The 24,779-nt window shown below is 42.8% G+C and overlaps 2 protein-coding genes across 12 annotated transcripts in view; both read left to right on the top strand.

Moving 5' to 3' along the window:
* The window catches only part of GALNT14 (polypeptide N-acetylgalactosaminyltransferase 14), a 98,838-nt gene extending 75,268 nt beyond the window's left edge, over positions 1-23,570 (top strand). For 4 of the 5 annotated variants that reach the window (XM_066993612.1, XM_066993614.1, XM_066993613.1 and 1 more), the window contains one exon: positions 1,389-23,570. The gene's annotated coding sequence lies outside the window, so the exon portion shown is untranslated. The remainder of the gene's footprint in view (positions 1-1,388) is intronic. The other variant, XM_066993611.1, reaches the window with a different exon arrangement.
* The window catches only part of CAPN13 (calpain 13), a 60,766-nt gene continuing 43,166 nt past the window's right edge, over positions 7,180-24,779 (top strand). For 5 of the 7 annotated variants that reach the window (XR_010830099.1, XR_010830100.1, XM_066993606.1 and 2 more), the window contains exon 1: positions 7,185-7,284. Coding sequence is in view for 3 of the 7 variants with exons in the window: in XM_066993606.1 (XP_066849707.1) it covers positions 7,282-7,284 (3 nt within the window). In the remaining 4 variants the exon portion in view is untranslated. Of the gene's footprint in view, positions 7,285-19,575; positions 19,682-24,779 lie in introns of those variants that run through there. The other 2 variants (XM_048078494.2, XM_066993608.1) reach the window with 2 other exon arrangements.

Raw genomic sequence — 24,779 nt, 5'->3', positions numbered from 1 at the left:
CAGCCTGGTCTTGAACACCTCCAGGGATGGGGCATCCACAACCTCTCTGGGCAACCTGTGCCAGTGCCTCACCACCCTCTGAGTGAAAAATTTCCTTCTAACCTCTAATCTGAATCTCCCCTCTTTTAGTTTAAAACCATTCCCCCTTGTCCTATCAGTATCTGATGGAGCAAAGAGTTGCTCTCCATCTTTTTTATAAGACCCCTTCAAGTACTGAAAAGGTGCAATGAGGTCACCCCAGAGCCTTCTCTTCTGTAGGTCGAACATCCCCACCTCTCTCAGCCTTTTTTTGTAGGAGAGGTGCTCCAGCCCTCTGATCATCTTTGTGGCCCTCCTCTGCACCTGCTCTAACAGGCCCACATCCTTCTTAGTTGCCAGCAGGGTTCAACACACCACACTGCCCTAAGGAAAGCAGGGTCCGTAGTGCAGCAGGCTTGTCTTCTTTGTGTCTGGGACTCTGATCACAGCTGTGCAATAGGACCTATGCTGCTCAAGCTTCAGATCTTAAAAGTTTTAATAAAAAGCTGTGGGCTGGAATTGTTTGCAGAAGTGGTAAATAATGCAAAATCAAACATCACAAGATGCTAATAATGAACACATGTGGCAGATGAAACTGTAGCTCATTAATTTTCTGGCTAACTTAATTTATTTGAGTGATCATTCCAGCCCCAGTTTTAGGTGGCTGTTTACACGTCTGGTACGGGTGTCCACCCTACACTGAAACTTAAGGCATGAAATCCAGTGGAATTATTCCAGGTTTACAGGTGTTTTCTGCATGTCCACTGTTCTGTTTCTCACTGGAAGTGCCTAAGAACCCTGTAAGAATAAAAACGTTACAAGCTACTTTGCCTCTAATTGAGTCTAATTAAGTTTTAAGTTGAGCTGCATCTTAGCTTGGAGCTGATGAAAAAATGTGTAAAATTGCAGGTAACAACATTGCTTTTGCAGTGTAGGGGATGCTTTGTTTTCTCTGATATTACTTGGGCACTAAGGAAATCCAAGTTGTGTGTGATGTATAAAAAAACACATGACTGAGCTTCAAGGTTGGACTGTCCACTGCAACAACTGTCTCATTTTTTTTGTGATTTATGAGAAAGAAGTGTAGAGACAAGACATTGCTACCGTACTGTGAAATTCACTTGTAAAACCAACTAACCAACCTATGAAGGAGGGAAAAAAAGGGAAAGCAAAAGGAGTATTGAAAGCTTATATGTAACCTGATACATGAAATAAAAGATGAATATTGCAAAATCAGGGCTGTTCCAAGGCCACAGGTTGTGGAGTCAAGTAGAAATGTGTTTAAGCTCATTTTTAAGAGAAGGGTGGAAAAAAGAGATCTTCACTGTGAACACATGTAATGATTGTTAGCATATTTTTTTTTTCTTCAGTTCCTGTGGCCCAAGCTTTCCTACCTTGTGCTGTAAGCTGATTACAGACAGCAGTGTCCTGGCTAGCCTGTTTCTACTGCTCAAGCTGAGAAAAGCGGGAAGAAGCAAACTCCCACCTAAAGGTCAAGTTGATACAAGTCTTCTTAATTTTAGAATTTCTTAGTTTCACCCTGTGTGAGGGAAAGGGTTGCTTTCCCTGCAGAGTAGCAGCTGTCTTTGCTGCAACAGGGACTCTTCTGTGAGGACACTCAGAGCACACAAGGCACATTAATGCTCTGCCAGGGTCCTCTGCAAACTGGAAGCATAACCTGGCCATGGGCTGGGCTGGCTGTGCTTTGTACAAGTGAGCTGCAAATCCAGCCCCAGTAACTCACAGCTGCACCATGATTTGTAACAGAGCACCAGAACAAAGTCCCCTCAGCCCTTGGTTTTCTCACTGAAAAGAGCATGTGGCTCAGCACTGCTACTGCTCGTATCATGTATTAAATATGCACTACATGCTCCAAACTAGCTCTGACCATGGAGACATACAACAACCCATTGTGGTGGTTTTATCTTGCTGGGCAGTTGAGCTCCACCACAGCCACTCTCTCACTCCCCCTCCTCAGAAGAGGAGGGGAAGAAGAAAAGGAAAGAAACAACTCACAGGTTGAGATAAGGATACTTTAATTAAAGGAATAATAATTATTAAGGGAAAATTATTATTAATTAAATAATTTAACTAAAGGGAAAGGGGAAAAGGGAAAAACTAACTAACAAACAACAAGCAAAAGCCATGTGGAAGTGCAGAGAAAGCACTGCATGGGCTGCTGCAGGGAAAGTTAACTCCATCCCAGCCAGCCCCAGTACACCCATGTATCTGTTTGTCTCTGCAGGAGAGATATACAATGCCATGCCTCCTTTTCCTAGCTAGGAAAAGTTGCGTGAGCCTGTTTCACTGTTGGACAGTGCTGCTAATCCTCATCTTGAGGCTGTTTTCACCTCTGTAATAATCCTTGGAGAGTGGAGCTGGGGAAGGTTGTGCACAAGCTGAGCTGAAAGGGAGTTTTCTGGAGGTTTAGCACTGGTGGGAAGCACTGGCAGCTCGTCTGACAGACACAAGAGGTGACAAAGGGCAAATGGGGTGAGTTCACAAGATGCTCAGTGAGTCGTGGAGATGTGAGGCTTCTGCTGCAGCAGGCCAGGTGAGACTGGGGAGTAACGGAGGACATTACAAATCAGCTGAGCGTGAAACCACGTGCTCCCAGGAGTGAGTAGGGCCTGGGTAGATGTTGGGTCAGCTCTCTGCACTTTGAGGTCTTTTTATGTTTAAGGCTAACCGATCCAGTGACTTAAAATAGCTGCCCCAGAACGATGTAGGGGTTAAAATAAATTTGCTTATTGCATTGCAACATATTTTTGCTTCTGTTAGTGAAACTGTTGTTAGAGGGGCAGTGGATTATTCAGTACCTTGGAGGTCAAACCTTGATCTGGATATAGCACATACGTTGACTTGTATATCACTTGTCACGTCTGCAGCTTTGCATTGCCAAACACATAGTATGGTTGCAATGGATGTTTAGCTTGAAAGATCACAGCCACTGCAATTTGAAATTGATTTTTTTTTTTCTGCACAGAGGTGCTTGAAACAAAAAACCAATTTGGTTTGTATAATGTATGTTAGATATAAGAAGATATCCTTTAGAGTACGTAGGATCACCTTTGAAGCCATTTTCCCCCTGCCATGAATAATAAGTTGCACAATAACAGGAATTTCTTACAGCCAATCTAATCTCTACCCAACCGTGAGTTGGCTCTGAAACGAGATAAGCCTATCTGCTTTGATTCGGGACAGGTGTCTCATATTTCCCTGTGACATTACAGAGACTCATGATGCCTGGCAGCGTAACTCAGAGCTTACTACCAAGGCAAGTGAGACAGATCAAACTACATTGAGGGGTTTACCTAGTGAGTAAGATGCCAGGCAGCTCCTGCTGCATTCAGGAGGAATCAGCAAATTGGTCTGTGAGAATCCACCTTGGCTGCCAGTTGGTAAATGGTGTCTCTGGAGGGTCACACGTGCACCTTGCTTTTCTCTCTGGATAGACACAGTATCTTGTATATCTTCTCCCCTCCTCTTGCCATCAGTTAATAATTTTGTCCTTAGAGCCTATTCTTCCAGTATGGATACTTCCATCCTTGCATTCTTCCAGAATACAATGGTATTCCATCCACCTTGACTGGTGGCTGTCTGTTTAGGTATTCTGGTAGCCAGCCTACAGAGAGAACAGCAAAACAGAATGTATGCTTTAAAGGCAAAAGCAACAAGGAAGAAAAAAACAGTATCAGCGCCCCTGTTGCCCAACCCTCTTAGTCTTTTGTAATGGGCTTTCCTGGTGTCTGTTAACATCTAATGTTTAGGTATTTAAGAGGTATGGGGGCCTTGGTGCCAGAGATACAGGTGCATTTGCAGTGCAGCTCCTGTCCGGTACCATCCCCTTTCTTCTCTCAGCACAAGGCTGCTAGCCTCAGCTGAGGCAAGGCTGCATATGTTTAGTGGGTCCCACATTGCCGTTTGTCCGTGGCAGGAGTGTCAAGGCTAGGCTGAAAAGGTTGGTTCATGAACACGGGTAAGTTATCCCCAAACAGGAGCAGACGGACTCCTAGCAGTAGATGCCATCTCAGGTTCTCCCTGAGACAACTGGAAAAAAGACCCTGGCTGACCCAGCCTGGGGCAGGCACTGGTCATTCTGCAAGGGGCAGGGTGACGGTCACTGCCGTGCTTTTTACCTTCAGTGGCAGAGAGCAAACCTTCTACTGGTTTGCCTGCATGCAGGTGTGAAAATGGATGGTCCCATATCCGTGTTTCATGAGAATTAAGGGTTCTTCCCAAAAGATGCCCGAAAGTGTAAATATCCAGAAGGGAAAGGAAAAAATCTGTGGTGCCTCAACTGGATTTCTTAGGAAGTAACTGGACTGGGGGAAGAAAAGGAACATGACCTTAACCTGACTTCAGCTTTTTGTCACAAATAACAATAGCAGCAGCTGTGAGGGGGTGGATGGATGAGTGTAAAGGAACTACTAGCTATCCAGTCTGTGACTTAAATGGCCAGCCCAGAGTTATTTTAATGTTTCCATTTCTAAATCTTGTGTCCTGTGTGTCCAAATGCGGCCCTGCTCTATCCATGGCTGTGCTGGGGCCTGGGGAGATGTCCAGGGCACCTGTAAGACCCTTAGGGTCTTCCCAGGCTTATTGTAAAATCTTATGGAGGATTGCTGGAGGCATGCTGTGCATACCTTGTGTGCATTATAGCTTCTGGGTATAACACACATTCCTGAGGAAAGTAATGACAACGTCAGCAGAGCCAGTGGGAGCTCATTTCCCCTCAGTGAGACCCCCATGGAAGGAGAGGCCGGGTCTGCTCAGGCCACTGGGAGTCATTCCTCAGAGGCTGGTCTTTCTAGGGCACTTGGCTGTCTGGTGCATCCCACAGCCTATTTGTTGGTGTATTATCAACTAATTTAAAATGACTCAAGCCCTTATCAAGCACATGAGAATAAAGTATTAGCGGGCATGATGACAAGGAAGAATTTATGAGCAGCTTCATGAAGCCAAATCCTCAGGAGCTATTGAGACCATAATTAGATTTGAAGATAATATGATCTTCCCTCCGTTCCCACTCCACCCTGCCACCCCCCTTCTTGCTTTCTAGTAGCATAACAAGGAAAAAAAATACAGCACTCAGCTCATTCTCATAAAGTCAGCGTGGCTGCAGGCACTTTGCTCAGCAACACAAAGGGATTACAACTTGATACTGAGTGGCCTGGGAGAAGCATATGCACGGAAGTCTTTTGCTGTAGACCATGTGATCACTTATATGTGTGCCTTGAAGAGGCCTCACAAGCCTTAAGAGCAATGAATAATGAAATCAATTAATAATAAGATCTGCAATGTGAGGAGAAAACTAGTCAGTATTTTGTTAACAGGTAGGAAGTGAGCAAACCAGCAGGGGACATGCCGATTGTGTCTGATTCATGTTGTCTCTATAACTCCAACTGAAGTTTTAACAGCACAAGAAGATGAATCACCCAATCTAACAAACAAACAAACAGATCAGCATGGGGTTTATTAGAATCAGGCTGTCATTTAACAATGTCAGGAGTGTATTTATCATTAAGCAGTAGATTCCACAATCTAAATGGAAAACCATTACCCCTCCTTGGACACCAAGCAAAGTACGACCATAAAGCCACTTGATCAATATATTGCATGCTTGCATGAGCACATAGGGTTTGCTATTAGGATAAACTTGTTTACTGAAAGGGTTGTGCAGCATTGGAATAGGCTGCCCAGGGAAGTGTTTGAGTCACCATCTCTGGAAGTCTTCAAGAAATGTGTAGATTTAGAACTTTGTAGCATAGTTTAGTGGTAGACTTGTCAGTACTAGGTTAAAGGTTGGACTAGATGATCTTAGAGGTCTTTTTCAACCTGAATAATTCTATGATTCTGGGTACAGAACAGAGAAATTGGTTAAAAGAGATTGCCTATGGGCCATGGTACAAAAACCATACAACAAAACTCTGCACTAGAAACTCAAACTACCTTCTAATGTGCACTTTGTATTTTTAGCCTAGAGATTGCTCAGAGTCCTTCCCTTTTCCTTGAGACTGCTTTCCTTGTCCATAGGAAGACCAATCAGTAAAACATATGGTAATACACAGCAAACAACTTGGTTTCATTTATCGCTACATTATGGTACCCAGTAGGGAAGCATAAACAATACAGATCCAGAAAGCTAGTACTTAATATAGCAGTGTTTCAAGGTGGATTTGTGGGAAAGGCTTGGGGGTTGGCTATGTCTTCAGCACAGTTTTCCAGGTCCAAAGTATTTCTGTTGGCCCAGTGAACGTACAACCCTCTCAACTTGTAGCACAGCCAAAGAACTCTACGCATTTGTTTTGCAGTTCTGCTACTGCTGCACATTCAAAATGGCAATTATAGCAATAATCTTTTGGTCTAAATATGGGGAAGAGTTGCTGGGCACAGCAGTCTGATTGATGTGACTGTCTGCGTTCATGGGCTGTCACAATTGGCTTTAATCATCACCAAAAAATCTTTTTGCAATTTATAAGGCTCTCTCAGCATATTTTTAGCATGTTCTCCTAATTGCCCTGATGAAAGAAAGCTTGAAATATGACAAGGCAGATTTTCAAAATTTAGAAGCCAACCTACAGAATGAGCTGAGAGCTGAGGCAGCCATGGAATAAACATGACAGACTATGTTCACCTCTTCCCCCTACCCTCCTACCCTCCCCCCCCCCCCTTTTATTTTTTTACCCAGCTATCTAGGAAGACCTGATTTCTGAAGTTTCAGAAATATACGGATTTCTTAACTATTCATAATGTCACTTACAATTCATTTCCTTCATCTCTGAAGTTGGGGATTTGTTAATACATTAGACTTAATACACTAGACTGGCAGTGTGAGATGCGGGTTATGCAGAATTAACACAGGTCTTAAAACTTGCTCTTCACCAAAGGTTGTTTTGTAAAATGAACCAATTGACTTTTCTGGTCCTGTTTCTTGTCATGTATTTGGAAGGGGAAAGCACCAAACATCCATTTGAATGTACTGGAAACTGGAGCCAGTCCATGCAACAGGACTGTGGGGCATGAGGTCTGTAATTGGTCTGGGGCACAGATCTGAAGTGTCTTGCTATAGCAAGACTATTTTGGTTCTCCTCACTTGTATTGCTCAATTTGTGCAATTAAATTTAATATCTTTTTCTCTTTCCTTGCTTTCCCATCAGGCTGTTCCATTACTTCACATGGTCTGTTACTGTTCCCTAAATTCTCCATAGCCGCTATTCACAATCAAGTCATAAGAGCAGATTTGGTATCATCTCAACTGGAATGGTAAATACTTCTTGCACTCTGATAGCTTGGATTTTAGCCATGCATAATTTTTACATTAATTATGTCATTACTGTTTAATTGCTGCAATTGGCAGCATCACTTTCTCTGAGCCATCACTGTCATCATATGGCGTCATAGTAGACTCTCACTTCTGTAACCAGGCTCTCAACTGGAGGGGCAATTTATGTTGCTTCTCTTGTACGAGATATCTACATAGAAAATAAAATACATGATCCCTAAATGACAGGTCCTCCCATTGTCTACTCTAACATAACTATAAGCAGGAAGATAATCTTCAGAGGGTATCGAAGAACAGTGTTCAATTAACTAGCAGATAGAGAGAACCTGAGCTGTTACTTCTTCCTTGTGAGGGCACCTAAAACCCTGCAAGGCAAGTGTAAAGCGGCACCTCTCTGAAATGTTTGTTGTTTATGTCCTCTTTGTGCAACTCAGGATAGCTACACAAAGAACAGGGAAGCTAGAATTGGGTCTCCAAACCTGCAATTTAAGGAGCTTCATAAACTGAATTCATATGTCACCATGTGTACTCAGGAGTTGTCAGTAAATCCCACCTGGAACTGATATCCAGGTCATTAAGGTCAGGAAATGAAGTCCAGGCTGGGAGTGTGTATCAGGAGGCAGACCAATGCTTACCTAATTAAAAGTGGGCTTCAGAAAGCCTGCTGACATAATAGCCTGGCTGGTCACATAATGCAGAAAATGGATCAGTTCACAGCTATTTGGATGATGTTTCTAGAAGACTAGAGTGCTTCCTGCTGTCTGGTGAAGATGTTAGATGGTGGACTAGAGATGGGGGTGTTATATGATAAGCTGCTAGCAGCGCTTTTTGAGTGTTGTACAAAGCTACCCTCATCAAACACCCTACTGCATCTGCAGTGGGGAGGCTCTCTGTGCAAATCCAGTAACAGGTGCTGGTCTCAGCTTCGTAAGACCTTTGGAGAACCCTTTCGTGATGAACTGAATGGAAGCATCTCATATGCAGGTACAAGTTTCTTTGCTTTCATCTTGCAGCAAGCCTGAGCAAAGTTCAAACTGTTATGGCTGTAGGCTGTATCTTTGCTGCTTCTGACTTTCTAAGCTACAGTTTTCAGTGTTACCTCTTCTCAGTCTTCTGCACTAAATTAAAATCCATTTTGGGTAATGTCAGAAGGATGCCAGTACAACAGGTTATTAACTCATGATGCTAGATAAATATCAAAGCCCACTCTTTCATTCTGCTGAACAAAGAGCTTGTTACTCTGAAGTTATTGCTCTTCCAGGAATCCGGCTACCCCTCAGAGACTAAATGAATTAAAACTACAATCTGACACCCAGAGACAAGCTTAGATCTTTAAGAGAAAGTCATCCTTTGTATTGTGGTGGTTGGGCTCAGGAGGCTTCTGACTGCCTGAATCCAGTCTCTCCTACTCAGCATTAAGCTATCTGTTAACAGCACCATTAGACATCATTACTGCATGACATCCATCAAGCAACAGACCATGGTATTTATTTAGCAGCAGGAGATCATTATCCAGTAACAGTATTCTTTGTGCCTTTAGACATTCTGCCTTAAATAAGGGTTAGCCATCCTGGCAAATGCCAAAGACTTGCTTTACCCTGTGTATGAACACTGATTTTGAGTAAAACAGGCAGAAATGCAACTTCCCAAACAGCTTTTAATTCCGTGATTTTGTTTTTCTGTTGTGTATGTGTAATCAGAAGGTTACATGTGTGTTTCTGGAGACTTTTTTTTTTTTTTTGCCATGGCAATTGCTCTGCTGGGAGTTTTTATTATTGTTATATTCATTTGAGTTTGCTTACATAGACAAAAATCACTCAAGCAAAATCACTGCTGATCACTCTGCAAGCAGGAATGATGTTGAAGTGACAGTTATATGGGCTCAGTTGCATGGCTATAAACCATCTCCATTGGTTGGAAAAACTACCTTGGGATGGCCTTAATATTTTCATGCTTGCTTTTAAGTGCTTAGGAAGGCAGCAATTACAGAACATGGCTTAGGGTCACTTTAAGTCACCTAATGATGAACATTTATGCCACATATAACCAGCTTTTTAAAAGGCACCGTTCTGTGCTAGTGGTTACCCGCTGTATAGATAATTGTAAAACAAACTCCATATTCCAGTTGACACCCTTTCTAATTTCATTTCACCTTCATTAGGCTATTACAATGATAAATGTTAGAAATTGTACTGAACTCTAGTGAAAACACTGCGTGACGTGCACTGACTGCAGTGTGAGTTACTTGCCCAGCAACCCAGCAGAACTTAGCAAAGCCATGAAAAAACAACAGGAATAACAAAAGCCAGCAAAATAGACCTTGAAGGATTAGAGTGTATCTATAAGTGAAGTCTGTACCTGGCATCAAACTGCTCTGCTGACTGGGGCTGATCCACCAGCAGTGAGTGGCAGCTTCTTTTTGTTTTAGTTAGATTGGTGCAGGAGAAAAAGGGAGCTGGTATGATAGATGCTTGGGAGTCAGAGCTGCCAGGTGTGCTTTGACAAGGAGCGAGGTGTTCAGAGCTGGCTCTGGTGGGTGTGCTGTGGTCCACACGTGCTCACGTGTTTTGACTCACATGTTTTTGCACATGCAGTATCCCTTGGTGCAGTTTTCCAGGTACCTGTGTATATGGACACCTTTGTTCTGTGGATATGTAGGACTAAAGCGTACACAGTCACCTCTGCTCTAGCTCGTTTGTGTCCTCTGTTGCATTAGGTAGGACATGGGTAGGTAAACAAAAAAACCACCTTCTGTCATTAGAAAGCAATATGATGATGCTGTTAGGAGCTCTCTTCTGGATGGAGAGGGGAGGCCATGAGGAGAGTCCCCAGGTGCTGATGTGCCTGTGGTGGGGCTGTCCTGGGGAAAGAGCTGGTGTGTTGTGGGATGCAGCATTTTGGCTGATAAGACCTCCCTGTTGACTGTTATGCGAGAGCAGCAGGCAGGGAGTGTGGGAGCCAGGGAAGGGAGGGGACCATGTGTGGCACCTGTTGAGAAGCATCTTCTGCGTGCAAATCTGCCTGATACCGATCTTGTACTAAATTTAATTTAAAAATCCTCACAATGCTTTTTTATTGCTATATGTGCAGTTCATCTGAGAGATCAGCTTGCTAGTGCAGGAGCAGATGTTTCTTTCCCTGATGGATTCAGTAAACACAGAAGATGGAATGATAGAGATTTTGTGTGTGTATGTTAAATAAATGTGATAGCTTCTACAAACTCTTTCCTGGTTTCTGTTGGGCAACTGCTATTAGTGCTAAGAGCGTGTCCTGAACTGGGCTCAGGCTTACACAGCTGATCAGGGCTGTGTCTTAGGAGACAAACAACCAGGGTTTCCTAAAAGTACAAATCATTCATTTCCTAGAGAAGGACAGGCAAAGTAATCTCTTCTTATTGTTTCTTATCTTCTTGCAGACAGATTGCAGGTTTCTTAACTGTATTTGCTGTTTGAAATTATTTGCTGAATACAACCACTAGTCATTTCTGACTTATGGTTTTTGCAGCCCATGGGCAGCTCCAAGGAAGGTATTTGAGATTCAAAATCCTAGCTGTGCTGATGTGTTGATTAGCTGGTCTGAATGCATTAAGCTATTTGATTTGATTCTATTTTCTGAGTAAAATGAGTATGACCTTTAAAAGTTTTGTACTACTAAAAATAGTAAATCATTAAAATCCTTAGTATTTGGCCTGTACCTTAAGAATATAATCCAGTGTTAGGAAGAAACAGCTGTGGGCTATGTATTGTCAAATGATAACAATGGACTATCCTCCAGCTTCTTTTGATACGGGAAGCTTTTTAATTCGTGCATTGCCTTTCTATATACGAATATCTTGCAGAAGCTCCCTATGCAGAGTCATTGGCATCTGTCACGTTTGTCCACTTTTCCCAGAAAAAGCAATCAGGTGGAGTGGGATGACTTGTTTTGTTATCGATGCTGTCTCCAATAAGTACTATTCTTACTGAAGTTTTCTGCATCTGGTCGGCAGACCAACAGCCTGGACACAGCGCTCGATGGGACACAATCTGTCAATGTGGGAAATTCCTGTTTTTCATCAGAGTGGTAGAAATTCATGATTACACAATGCTGAATCTATTTTCTGTGCCTAAAGGTTTGCTCAGAATGCTATTTCTGAATATATTCTCACCAGTAAAATTGTTTAGAAACAGATTTGTAGAAAAGTAACAAGAAAGTAGCATGAACCCGGAAAAGTCTTTGAAAAAGAGGAAAGATAATTCCTCAAAAAACCAATGGGGACTACAAACCACTTCAACGGCATGCCAGCCTAGTGGTCTGACTTTCAAACTAGGATATCCCCAGCCTTTGCTGAACTATCCTACTACAAGGAAGATGGTGAGTTGCTTGACGGTGTGCAGAGAAGAGCAATGAAGCTGGAGAAGGGACTAGGAAACAAGGCTTATGAGGAGCAGCTGAAGGAATTGGGGTTGCTTAATCTGCAGAAGAGGAGGTTGAAGGGAGACCTCATTGCTCTCAACAACTACCTGAAAGGAGGTTGTGGTGAGGAGGCTTTTGGTCTCTTTTCTCAGTTGGCAAGTGATAGGACATGAGGACATGGCCTCAAATTATGCCAGGAAGGTTCAGATTAGATATTAGAATTTCCTCATGAAGAGGATGGTGAAACATTGGAATGGTTGCTCAGGGAAGTGGTGGAGTCCTGATGCCTGGAGGTATTGAAGAGGTGCACAGACATGGTACTAATGAACATGGTTTGGTGATGAGATCTGGTAGGTCAGGTGAATGATTGGACTCGATGGTTGGAATTTTCCAGCCTAAATGATTCTGTGATTCTATGACTTTGCACAGCTACAAGTGTGAGGGCAGGGATTAGTGAGGTGTCAGGGGGCCAGAGAGGAATGGTAAAAGTGTTAAAGCAGTGTCAGGCTGGCAGAAAGACACCTTATGTTGGTCTTATTGATGTAATTGGAGAAGAAAGCAAATGGGGAAACTTTCAGGTGTTTATGCCTTTCTTGAGCTCTGAAACTGAAACTGTCCTACCCGAAAAGGTCCTTTTTCCTTCTTAGTGAAGAAACGTTATTTACATTTTAGATGATCACTTGCAGATGCCTGTACTCTGTCAGCCTGGATCAAGATGCCTTTTTTGAGGGGAGAAAAAAGGTTTGTGGTATGGGCACAACTGTGCTGTGCTACTCTTCATTAGCACCAAGCTCATGCCATTGGTGTCTCCTCTTGTTTTTAATAACCAGGATAAAGCTTTGGTGTCTATGGCTTGCTCGTGGTTTGGCTGCCTTACCCCCCAAATATGTGCTCTGAGATTCATTAGAATTGCTGAATTGTTCCATCACATCGGTGGCCTTTGGGTTAGATCCTGAGGAGAGGGGGCAGTTCTGCATGGTTTTATTTGGAAATCCAGGCATTGCACTGCTCTCTGATTAGAGAAACAAAACTTCCTGATGTTTGAGGCAGACTTTTGAGATATTGACTGGAATTCATTTTCCAGCTAAATGGTTTCCAGTTTTGCTTTAAATTCTCTCTGTGAGTATTTCCTCTGGTAAAATTCTCTTTCTGTAGTTTTGAGGGGCACAAACACAAGGGCTGTGTGACAGCTCAAACTGTGACAATTTGTGGGGAACGGCCCTGGCCATCCCAGTCACCAACTTCATCTTTGTCTGCTTTGAGCAGTGACAAGTTGTTGCTCTCTGCTTGTCACTTATTGCTCACTGGTGAATGAGATTACACAGTCTTAACTCACCTCTGAACCACCACCTGTGGCAAAAAGGGCAAAGGGTGCATACTTGAGGGGAAAAAAAAAAAAAAAAAAAAGTGAATATATATCTGCATTGTAGCTCTGGGGCGTGTTTTGCAGGTCTGATAACACAGCAAGTACACAAAGTCATAGAAATCTGCATAAAACATTCTTTTGTGATAATCACTTGGCTTTTCTACTCATAACTACACTCATTAATGAAATGCCCAGAGATTTATTAACTGATTTATTAATTGAACTGGCAGTTCAAAGATTTACTGTTCTGCAGTTTCCTTGTGTTTTGTATATACTTGATGGTTAAAACACAGGAAGTGTTCTTAGTCATTCATCACTCTGACATGGAGTAATTGTTTGTTATTACTGTTTGGATTACCTAGATTTGGATTATTACTGTTTTAGAGTACCTAGAAACTCTAGTCAGGAATCAAAGTGTTATTATATGGGGCACTGGATACATAATAAATAGCAACCTGCAGCCCCAAATAAACTGCAAGACGGGCTGCCTATACTATATCAGTTTTAGTTTGTATCTCCCAGCAATGCAGTCTCTTCTTTCTCTGTGAAAGTCTGGTTATTCAGCATGAAACCCACCTTTGTAACTTCCTTGTATGATACTGCAATGCTTTCTGTAGCCCATTGATAACAGGAACATTCATAGTGCTTTGGCAGGAGTATACGCAGGGAGCAGAGAAGAAGGTAATTCTTTGTGCCAGGAATCCAGTCCATCACACCCCACAATATTTTATCTTCAGTACCATTCTCTGTCACTCACTAGGGCATATATTGGGTCAAACACACTGTAGTTTGATTCTCCAGCTAATGGCTGAGAACAGGTTGCCCAGAGAAGCTGTGGATGCCCCATCCCTGGAGATGTTTAAGGCCAGGTTGGATGGGGCTTTAAGCAACCTGATCTAGTGGGAGGTGTCCCTGCCCATGGCAGGGGGGTTGGAACTACATGATGTTAAAGGTTCATTCCAATCCAAACCATTCTAGGATTCTATGAACTGAGGCACTATCACATTGTTTTCCAGGCTATTTAGGCTATTTTCAGACTTTTTGGGTGCTTCCCAGCATAGCAGTGTACCAGTTCTGCTCACCTCAATCGAGAACAACCACTTCCAAGTGTGCCGCTACACTTGCTGAGCATTGTCCCCCCCAAAAGTGGGAAACCTTCAGTCATTGCCTTGTATTTTCCATGTATTACTGGATAAAATCACTTTCACAGAAGTGATCCTTTGTTTAAAACAAACAAACAAAAAACACCAAACAAAAAAAAACACTTGAGACTTTGCCCAACTCTTTACATTCTTGTTCTGTATTTTGACTCTGTTTCTGTGGTTTATGGCTGTATGACTGTTACCCACAGCCTCCTGTGCTTGGCCACAAAAGTTTCATAGGCTTTAGTCCTCCTCGTCATCCTCCATGAAGAAGCAGGTGTTTAGACCTATAGTGCAGTTAAACTGGAAAAGTTAAATGTAATCTGTGATGCGTTTCCTTGATCCATGCTATAATATAGATAACCATGGAAAAGTATTAGTTGAAATGTCAATTAGAAGTATCAGAAATGTTCACTAGGGACCATATGCTATTCTCTCTACTGATATCCTGCTCTCCCTATATGCGCTGAGCACTATTAAATGGCTTATCTATCTGATTAAGGTATTTAATTAATACCTCAGATACAATGCCAGTCCTGATTGTTCTGTGGTGATGGAGCAGAGCCAAGAGAGCAGCTGTGCAGCTCTGAGAAGAGGCTTTCAACCTGAAAAAAAGCTCAGGGCTGGAGCTTCTCTGAAGCTGCTCATACACATAGTGTGAGCCTTCCTCCCAGCAGGGAAGGTTAAAGTAATGAGCTGGCTTGGGAACTGAAACACGCGTCCAATGCACCATAGGTGTGTGGGAACAGGTTGAAAAATAAGTGCAAACACACAAACGTTTCCTTTTCGAAGCCCTCAGCAACAAAACACAACACACACAAAACAAAAAACACAAAAAAAAACTATGTGTTTTGCTGGAAGAGCCAACTTGTCTGGAGCTTTTCTTCAAGGCTTTTTTCTCCTTCTTATGAATTTCAAATAAGGAGTCAAATTCTCCTTCGTTTTGATCTGATGCAACACCACTGAGCAGGAGGGTGTTGCACAGTATAGCCTCAAGAATACGCAGAGCTGCCTCCTTTACAGTTGGTATCTTTCTTTTTTACTTACTGTTGGTCAGATGAGCAAACAGAGATACCTGGCTGCAGTGTTATCAGGATGAGAAACCATGACTGTACTCTGGCTGTAATGTTTGTTTTTTTTTTAAGACTGCCCAACCCTGTGATGCTGGCAAGTGCTGATTTTTTTTTTTTTTAAAAAAAAGGCCATGAAATGTCTCTCTTCGTGGCCAAAATCATTCTTAGAGGCCAAGAATGCTTTTTCAGACATTACCAGCAGGTTTGTATCTTGGCATGTTCTACATATTCTTTCAAGACAGTTCATTTTTAAGCTGCTAGGTATGTTGCAGGTATGTGTTTGGGGGTGTGTTACGGCTTCAGACAAGGTTAGTTGTGTTGGATCAAGAGAAAATGAACCCATGGTCATCAAAACCAGTTGATTGCCATTTTTCAATAACTCTTACATTTCCAAGAGTTTGCTAATGAGTGTTGGTCTGAGAAATTGATTCAGTTTCTTTTCTCTCCTTTAACTGGAGCAATATATTTGAGCAATGCCTAACACCATCGGCATGCAACATGCTTGCTGCTGCACAAGGGCTTCTTCAAGATAAGGCAAGCGTGCTGTATGTCTGACTTCGAGTCACCACATGGTCTTAATTCCACTGTGACAGTATCGGGGCTTGCCCCAGTTAGCTTCAGATCCCTCTGAAGGGGAATGAGGGACACAACAGGGAGAAGGGCAAAAGTGCACTTACCTTACTGAGCAGTTCCTAGTGAAGTGTGGTAAAGCACAAGAGCAGTGCTATGACCAGGTGAAAGGGTATCCATATCGCTTGCAAGGACAATGTCATGACAGCTCTGTTTAAGACATGTTTAGGTATCACTGATGATGATAGGAAAGGCCAAGAGCGTTTTATGGGGAGTTTCAGTGTTAGCTGCTGTGGGGCCAAATCAGCCTTTCAGTTCTGTGGAGGTTCAGTACATTCAGAAGGCTTTCTTATTCTGTTCTTCATTCAAATGAAAAACAACGTCTGAAATTTCTCATGAAAGCACATTCTGAAAAATACTGTCAGGCTGAATGTAGTGAGCTATTGCAATAACATTTAGAAACTTTCTTACGCTTCAATATGTTAAATCTTTTGGATAATACAGAGTGATTCCTGAAGTAATGATTATTTTTTTTCCATAAGCAAAAGATGAAACCATTCCAAAATCAAAATGGAGCCTGGTAGCATTATTGAAAATTTATTGTCTCTTCCTCATGGTGAAAATTCACTGCCAGTGGCTTTCATGTTTGACAGATTGACGTTTTCTGAAGGAAAAGCATTCCACTGGAAAATTTCTAACCAATTCTAGAGCTAATATGAGCATTGAAAGCAGTCTGCTTGTTCTTTATTTTCATTTATATTCTTTAAGGATCCCTACTGTACTTCCGAAGTCAATGGATTTTTGTCCTAAAAATATGGCTCCACGGAGAAGTATTATCCACACCAAATCCCCCCCCCCTCCCTCAAATGGCAGTGATATCTGGCTGTGCAGATTTGTTATGTACAGTTAAGCAGCTACCACATTTCACTTTCAACAGCAGTTGTACTTCATTTAGGAGCAAAATGATGCATATCTGAATATGGGGAAAATACCGAACTCATGGTTAATTTGCGTTAAGGGGCAGCTTGTGTGTGAGGGCTGGGTTAAAAACAGATACAGAAGTAGGTCTTTGCTGTCTGCCTGATAAGTTTTACGGTCATAAAAGTTTGTGTTTTCAAACGGCATAGCCTGCCAGAAATTGGAGTGCATAAACACAGAGCAAACTAGATTGTATATACATTTTTTCCTGCATCATAGGTAACAAAAGCAAATAAATTATAACACTTGGCCAATATAGAAAATTACAGCTGTGCAAATGAAACTAATTGATAGTGTTCTTCCATTAGTCCCATAATACAAAAGCAGTGGGACACCCAATCAAAGTGACTGGAACAAATGTGAAGGTGATTGAAAGAAGATTCCTCTTTTTTTTCCGCTAACATAAAAGGTAGCTGTGTTTGCTACCTTGGAAAAATTTCCAGCCTGTTTTTTGTTTACCATGGTGTAAATTAGCAGTATCTCTGCTAAAAATGAATGTGATCTTCACAAGGGTGAAAGTAGTGGAAATAAGAAGACATGCATCTGAAACGTTGCAGAAGGCAGCAGTCAATACTTCAGCACATAAGCTCGGTAGGTGGTGTGAGGAGAGTTGCTTTTCATGCCAAAGCTTCCAGGATTACTTGGGCAAAGTTATGCTGTTCTTTTCCCCCTTGGAAAGATGACAAAACCCGGACTGCTTCAGGGGTGGCTGCTGACTATGCAGAACAGCAGCCTGCCCTCAGCACAGCTGGGCGACATGGTAGGAGTTAAACATATTTGGTGTGAAATCTCTTTGAGAAGAAGGTCACATTTTATGTAGTTTATTTTTATTCTAGGGTGGAAAGGAATAACAACCCATTAAATACATGAAATCGCGTGGTGCCAGCTGAGATCTTGCAAGCTGTGCTAACTTCACAGAAAGCACGTGTTGAACAGCACGTCTTGGTACTTGCCCTTTGGTGCTAGTGCACCTTAGACCGGAGGAGACAGTGCAGAGCAGCCACCCCTCCTAAGCATAAAGGGCATTCTTTAATTGTGTGTTTAGCAGCCCTGGGGAAGTAACTGGCTGTGTAGAAGCGGTTTTGAGTTTCCAGTGACCCCTCAACAACTTTTGCTTCTGAATAGGCTGAGCTGCACAGCCACCCTCCATTGGATTACTATCCCTGCTCTGTAAAAACAGACCTGAAGTCAGGGCAGTGTTGCACCTGCCAAAATCTCACAGGGTAACACAAGCAAAAAACAGCCCTGCTCTCCCAAAGCCTTGTGCTTTGTTAAATTCTCATATTTTCCTGCAGGCTTCCACAAACACCTAGGAGAGCATATAATCCAAAGGCTCATCGTTATACATAAAATCCCAGTGCTTTCTATGTTTCCTTCTCTGGAACCACTGTGAAAATGGACACATGACACAGCCGTTTGCAGGAAAGCTGACAAGCTCAAAGTGGTGCCACGCTGCAGTAACTGAAAACCCCTGCCAGGCTGGTGATGGTGCTTTCTAATCAACTCTGCAATGAGTATTTCTTAAATCATGTTAATCCACCATTTAAGCAGAGGCATCAGTTCCAGACAGTAAATCACCATACCTGGAGGGGAACATACCTGTCATTTCCCCAGAGAGGAGGCAATTAACAGCACGCTTGCTGAGAGATGAGCTAGCAACACTAGCATTCGGGAAAATCTTTGCTCCCTGCTTCTGGTGCAATCAGCTTTTATTTATGTAACCGTTGTGGAAAGCAGCTCTCAGAGGAAAACTGCACCAGTTTTACTCTCTGGAGTGGGTTTTACTCTAATTTACCCAGAAAATTTACACAGAGTGGTGGGCAGCTGCTGGACTTGCTGTGCTTTCAGGGTCCCCCTGATATTGAGCAGCCCCAAACTGGACATATTACTGCACGTATGGTCACAAAAGCACTATGCAGGGGGGAAAGATCCCCTCCCTTGACCCACGGGCTATGCTCCAGCTCTTGCAGCCCAGGATGCTCTTGGCTTTCTTTGTTGCAAGGGCCTATTGCTAGTTTGCATTCAACTTGCTGTCCACCAGGACGCCGAAGTCCTTTTCTTCGAAAATGTTTATGGGATGTAGGAATAGGTATGGGATTGCTGCCAGGCGATGTGTTCCAGAGAATATGCTGCACACCATTCCGCTGGATTTTGGGCCTCTTTAGGCTATCTCAGTTTGGCTTCCCCAAAATGAAAAAGACTCCCCCTTCCCATATCATTGCTAGGTATTCTTTAACTTGGCAAAATAGAGGACAGTACCCTAGACGTTCTAATTATATACATAACCCTTACTTCCTCAGGTGGTCATGGAGGAAATAAATCAAGCTACCTAAGTGAGTAAACTGACATGATATTTGAAGAAGAGCCCAGTGTAAATGCTGATGGATATTGACTTAAAAGCATATGCTTCTTTTACTACTGCAGAAAGAATGACGCAGCTCTGACAGCATGTCTGTGAGTGCTGCCAGCCTGTGCCCAATAACATTTCTGCATTTCCTGGTGTAAGGGGGACAGCAGGTAGTGTGAAAGTGTGGGAGGTGCAAACAAATCCTGTTTTTCCTTAAGAACGACGGTGTCTGAAACCACAATAAGCCAGGGGAGACTTAACTGTCCAGCTAGGTATAGAATTCATTCTGCATGGCTAATAGAAGTGTGTGTGTATACACACATACTGTGGTGTAATACTATTACACCCAAGTCTTATTGTTTGGTTTTGACTTTGAACTTGAATTCAACCTGGTTATGTTTGCTAAAGGCAGGGTGAAGCTTGCCCTATAAAGGATCACACAGATAATACCAGCGTATCTGTAGCTCTCTTGGATTTGGCTGGAGAGTTCTACCGGAGGCATTGCAGGTAAAACATCACTTTGCTGTTTTACTTATTACACGATAAAGCAGACAAAATACAAGGAATAGTGCTGGAAAAGCACCACAGAAACACTGAGAGGGATTTGTCTTGGGGAGACAGAATAGATCAGTCCCCATCCTTAACGTTACATGTAGGGAGAGAAAAGATGAGTTTGCTGTCCTACAAAGAGCCTGAAATTAAACTGGTAAGCTGTTGGAAGAAGTTGGATCTGGTGAGAGTGGAGATCTGAAGAGGACGGGGACTCTGTAATTTCTGTATGCTGCTGTTAAATGAGGAAGAAACAAGTTAACGGGGAGTGTCCTATGCTATGTATGCAGAAAAATGACTTAATAAATAGTCCAGAAAGGAATACTTTATAGACTAGTTGGAGGAGAAGGTCATATCAGGTGCCACTGGGAAACCAATCTGTAGAAGGTTTGCCTGTCTTTGGTCTTGATTTTTTTTGGAGTGCCCAAGGCTTTTGAACACTTCATGTACAAGGACCCACTATCCATCTGCCAGAGGGTTTGGGACATCCAAGTTCAGGTCCCTGCTCTGTCTCTGCTGTTTGCTGTCACTGAGGGCAACCTGCTGAGAAACAGCATGCTCTCATTTGTTTCTTCTCTGAGTGTAGTGGGAACTAATAAGTTCACTCTTTCCTTCATTATAAGACCATTCTGGAGCTGACTCCCCAAAGTTTTTACAATGCTCCAAATACATGAGTGACAGGGTCTTAAAGGTAAAGAGCTTGTATTACTGTAGCATATATTGAATATTGTGTGTGAGGATAAATATACATTGATATTTTAGAGTGTTTGAGAGGGAACGGGGAAGAAGGGCTGTTGGCCTTTTGTTTTTTCTGGTATTCTTCATAGAGTTTGATGCAAATTCTTCAGTCTTCCTGAAGTATGAAACCCAGCTGAACCAGCATGTATCAGAAATGTTTTGAAAAAATGGGAGAGGGGAAGGTAGATAGCTCAGTTATGAAGTAGACACATGTTTCTAATTGCTTATTTACACTTCCTACACAGTGAAAAAAGTCAGAAACCTTTGAAGGAAATGATGTCTGTACTCTGACATAAAGCTTTTTGCAAAATGTAATTAGCTGTCAGGAGCATTTGCCACCACTGAGTACCTGATTATAGCAGTGGGTTGACATCTTTTGCAACTGAGTGCTGGAGAGAGATGATACATACCCTTTGCCAGTGGCTTTTAAGTTGTTTAATGCAGAAAATAGTGGGTGCTTGGGGTTTCCAGGTTAGTTTCTGCAGGGGTCACTAACCTTTCTGCTGTCATATCCTCAGAGACTCCCTCTTCCTTCCTATTCCTTCTAGTTGTCACAACCCTTGTCTTTTCCTCCTTCCCTCTGTGGTTTTTCCACTTCCCTCCCTCATCCTTTCATTCATTCACTACTCTTGGGCAAGTAACAAGAAGGATCTCTGCTGAGAAGGAAGGGAGGCACCAAAAAAGAACAGTGGAAGCCAAGCTGGGTGCGATTCATTTCTCCATTCAGATAAGGAGGTTTTAAGTTTTGGAGGAGATCCCAGGACAAAGTAAATGTATGTGTAACCCCTTCTGAACAGTTTCCTTCTTAGTTGAGAGTCAGTCTCTATCTTTTTTTCCACTGTTTTACAATATGCCTGAATGAGTTTTTCTGACTGTTTGAAATTCCTCCCTCTTTCCACGTGTCTCATGGCAGGGAGCAGCCCAAGGGCTGTGCATCTGAGACCCATTGCGTTATTTTTTTCCCCTTTCTCCTTCAGAGTTCAGCATCTGTAAGATGTTCCCCACTCAGACAGGCAATATTCTGCTTTAAAAACTGTCGTGCTCTTCTCCATTGCTCTTGCACCAATGAAAGCCAAGTGGAAGCGATCTGTGGCCAGGGCTCAGAGCTCCAAAAGAACCGGCTGGCAGAGCGTAGGGAACATGGAGCTAGCTGGGTGTGGGTGACCCTAGGGGCTGTTACACAGCACGGTCAAGAGATACAGCTCACGTTATCTGTACACATGTGTACTCAGACACAAAGCTGACGAAGTTACGCATGGAAGGAAAATGTAGTTAAGTGTATTATTTTCTTCAGTCTGGTTGCTAAATTATTCTGGATGTGTTAAACAATGTAATTAAGCACACACACATGCACGAGCACACTAAAAGCTCTTCTTGTCTGTCAGAAGAGAGGGAATACATGTCAGCCCCAGCCTTCAAGCTCTGTTAGGTTTAATTTGAGTTTTGGAATTAGCAATCAGTTTTGCTGGAACACTGCTGCAAGAAATATATTTTAGCATACGTGGAGCCTGAGCGTAGTTTCAAATGAATATTTGTTAAGAAGAAGCCATCCTTTTGTTGTGTTATGGTACATTACATGAGATTTATTTCCAATGTGTAAAAAAAAAAAATGCAAGCCTGAGGGGAACGTGCTCTCATCTTGTTGGTGGAGTGTGATTTCTGAATTCCATCTGATTTTTTTGGTGGGGCTTTTAATTAAGACAAAGAAATGCAAAAAAAATCCTTATTTTTCTAGGCTGTTGTTAAAATGCCAGAAGGCCAAGTGACTTGAAGGGCCAAGGAGGGTGATAACACTATGCGTGTAGCAAGGGGCCTGTATCATGCCTTCATTGGGGCTGCTCTGTGTTCACAACAGAAATCTGAGGCTTAGCTCTTACTGTAGCCTTCTGTTCTCTTTTAACCAGACCAGCAACGTATCAGATCCACGGATATGTTTCTTTGGTAGGAAAGAGCCCTTTTATATATATATATATATATATTTTACTAGATAAAAAAATAAAAAACAATGGCATGCAGTGGCTTGAAACTGAAACCAAGCAACCTCAGGCTAGCAATGTGCATGGAAAGTGAATGAAATAGGTGAGTGGTTTGCCCAGGGCATATTGTGAATTTTCCATTGCCAACTGATGAGAAGGTATGTCTTAAGTGTAAGCCAGGAGCTAGGGGCAGGGACTGCTGGATCAAGTGCAGTGGCTCCTGTCATGCAACAAGTCAGAGAAGGTGGCCGCAGTGATCTTTCTCAATATTGAAAGTCTGCTAACACAGGCCTTTTAACAGGGGCTTTTCTTTACATAAGGAAAGGGACAAAAGTCTCATGAGAGTTGCTTTTTTGGTTTTGTGATGTCAGTACCCAGAGGGGAAGGGTGAATGAAGGGTGAAAACCTAGACTGTAGGCTGACCCAGAAGGTACCAGAACAATCTTGGAAGTAGTGGAAGGTACCAGAACAATCTTGGAAGTAGTGGAAATGTACAGTTGGTAGAAAACGCCAGAATTACCTAACCTGAATTGTGGCCAGGGTGGAAAAAAACTGACTAAAGCCAATCATCTTGTGATCCAAAGAGCCCCTTTGAGCTGTCCAGGACCACAGAAGACCGTGACCTAGAATCTCTTCCTGAGGTGGGTCTCTTCTCAGGGCAAGACTACACGAGGCTCAATAATTATCCACTGTGTAAGCCAACGCAGAGGAAAAAGAATCATTCACTAGAGGCCTGGCTTCTTAAGATTCAATGATCTTCCACTGAATACACTGACACAGGAGGCTGAGTTATTCACCAAGAGAGGAAAAGTTCTTGAGTGCACAACAGAGTTCAGAAATCCCCAATACCTTGTTGTACAGAAATCCCTAATCCATTGCTGTATTGAAATCCCCAATCGCTTGCTGTACAGAAACTGCTAATACCTTGCTGTTAAGTCTTGTGTGTGAACCTTGCCATTTATGAATCTTTAACTTTTAAAGTCACTGTTTTGATTGTAGCAAACACTACTGAATTATTCTGTTAGATAGGCTAATGATTAACTGATGTTTAAGTGCTACTGAAGACAAAATTATGCAATCTAATTTGTGATTTACCGTAAAGGAATTAATAAATCTTAATTGCTGGTACATCAGATCTGTGTAAAAATTTCATCTGTGACACAGGGTGAACAGTCTTTCTGCTACTTCTCATAAACCCACAGCAGAGCTTTTAGACTGAAGGAAGCTCCCCAGGAGCTGGTGCACACGTGTGTCTCTGTACGTCTGTGTGGCTCTGGGGAGTGCACCTGAAAGCCTCTGTTCTGGTTAGACAGAGCAAATTGCTCTTTTAAAGCTCCAGTGCCGCTGCCCCTCCAAATGTGCAAGTTTTCCACCTTCCTAAGCCTCTCTCCCCAAAGCCCTCCCACCCTGCAGTCCAGGGTCTCTGTGAAAGATGCGTTGCCTCCCTGTGGAGCACGAGCCCGTCTTGGATAGCAGGAGTCCTGCTGTGCTGTTTGGTAATTGTAAAGGGGACAGAGTCCCCAGTGGAGTTGCTATCTCTTTGATTCTTTCGTAGCTGTGCCAGCAGATATAATAGCAAGTGTGGCTGGTCTGGAGATTCACTGTATATGTGAAATGGTCACTCTTCCCAAATGAAATGTATCTTAAATATGCACATTTAACAAGGCAGGATCTAAACATGCTTCAGACTGGATTATCAATGGATGCCATGCAATGACTCCCCAGTTTAAAGAGGAACCTGCAGTTAGATCAGTTCAATGTACACTATAGGTCACAGGTTTAAACGCAACAGGTCACTCCTAGTGACCTATCGACTCCAAAAACCCCAGACCTTGGAGCACAACCCTGTGAGTGTGTAGTGCAGGTGGGATTAGGGTCTGGGTGTTGCAGCTCAGTCCCATCTCAGCACTGTAGCTTTAGGGAGTCTGGTGAAGTATTTGTGGAAGCTGGTAGAAAGCCATCCCACCAATCTGTCTGGGGTGTTCAGTACAGATCCCGAGGAAAGGCAAGTGTCTGCCTTATTTAGGTCTCTCACAAGGAGTGACCATGAAGCACTCACTTGCTGAAATGAAATAAAGTAAATAACTCAAAAGATGCCCTGGGCCTAGATGTGATCCATGGCCAGAGGAGTCCTGGGCACTTCTGACCGGACTCCCTGCTCACACCGCCTCCCTGAAGGAGTCTGAAGCTCCTGCTCCATCCTGCAGCTTGTGCTCAAGTTGCAGATACACCTCATCACTAACACAGCATCTCAGTAACAGCTTTGTCCTCTCTGTCCCCGGGGAAGACTCAGAATCGAATCTGTAGTGTTGACAGAACTGATTTAAGATAAACCAGTCGGG

The sequence above is a fragment of the Anser cygnoides genome, chromosome 3 (assembly GCF_040182565.1).
Source record: "Anser cygnoides isolate HZ-2024a breed goose chromosome 3, Taihu_goose_T2T_genome, whole genome shotgun sequence".
Lineage (NCBI taxonomy): Eukaryota > Metazoa > Chordata > Aves > Anseriformes > Anatidae > Anser > Anser cygnoides.
This window is presented reverse-complemented; position numbering and strand designations above follow the sequence as displayed.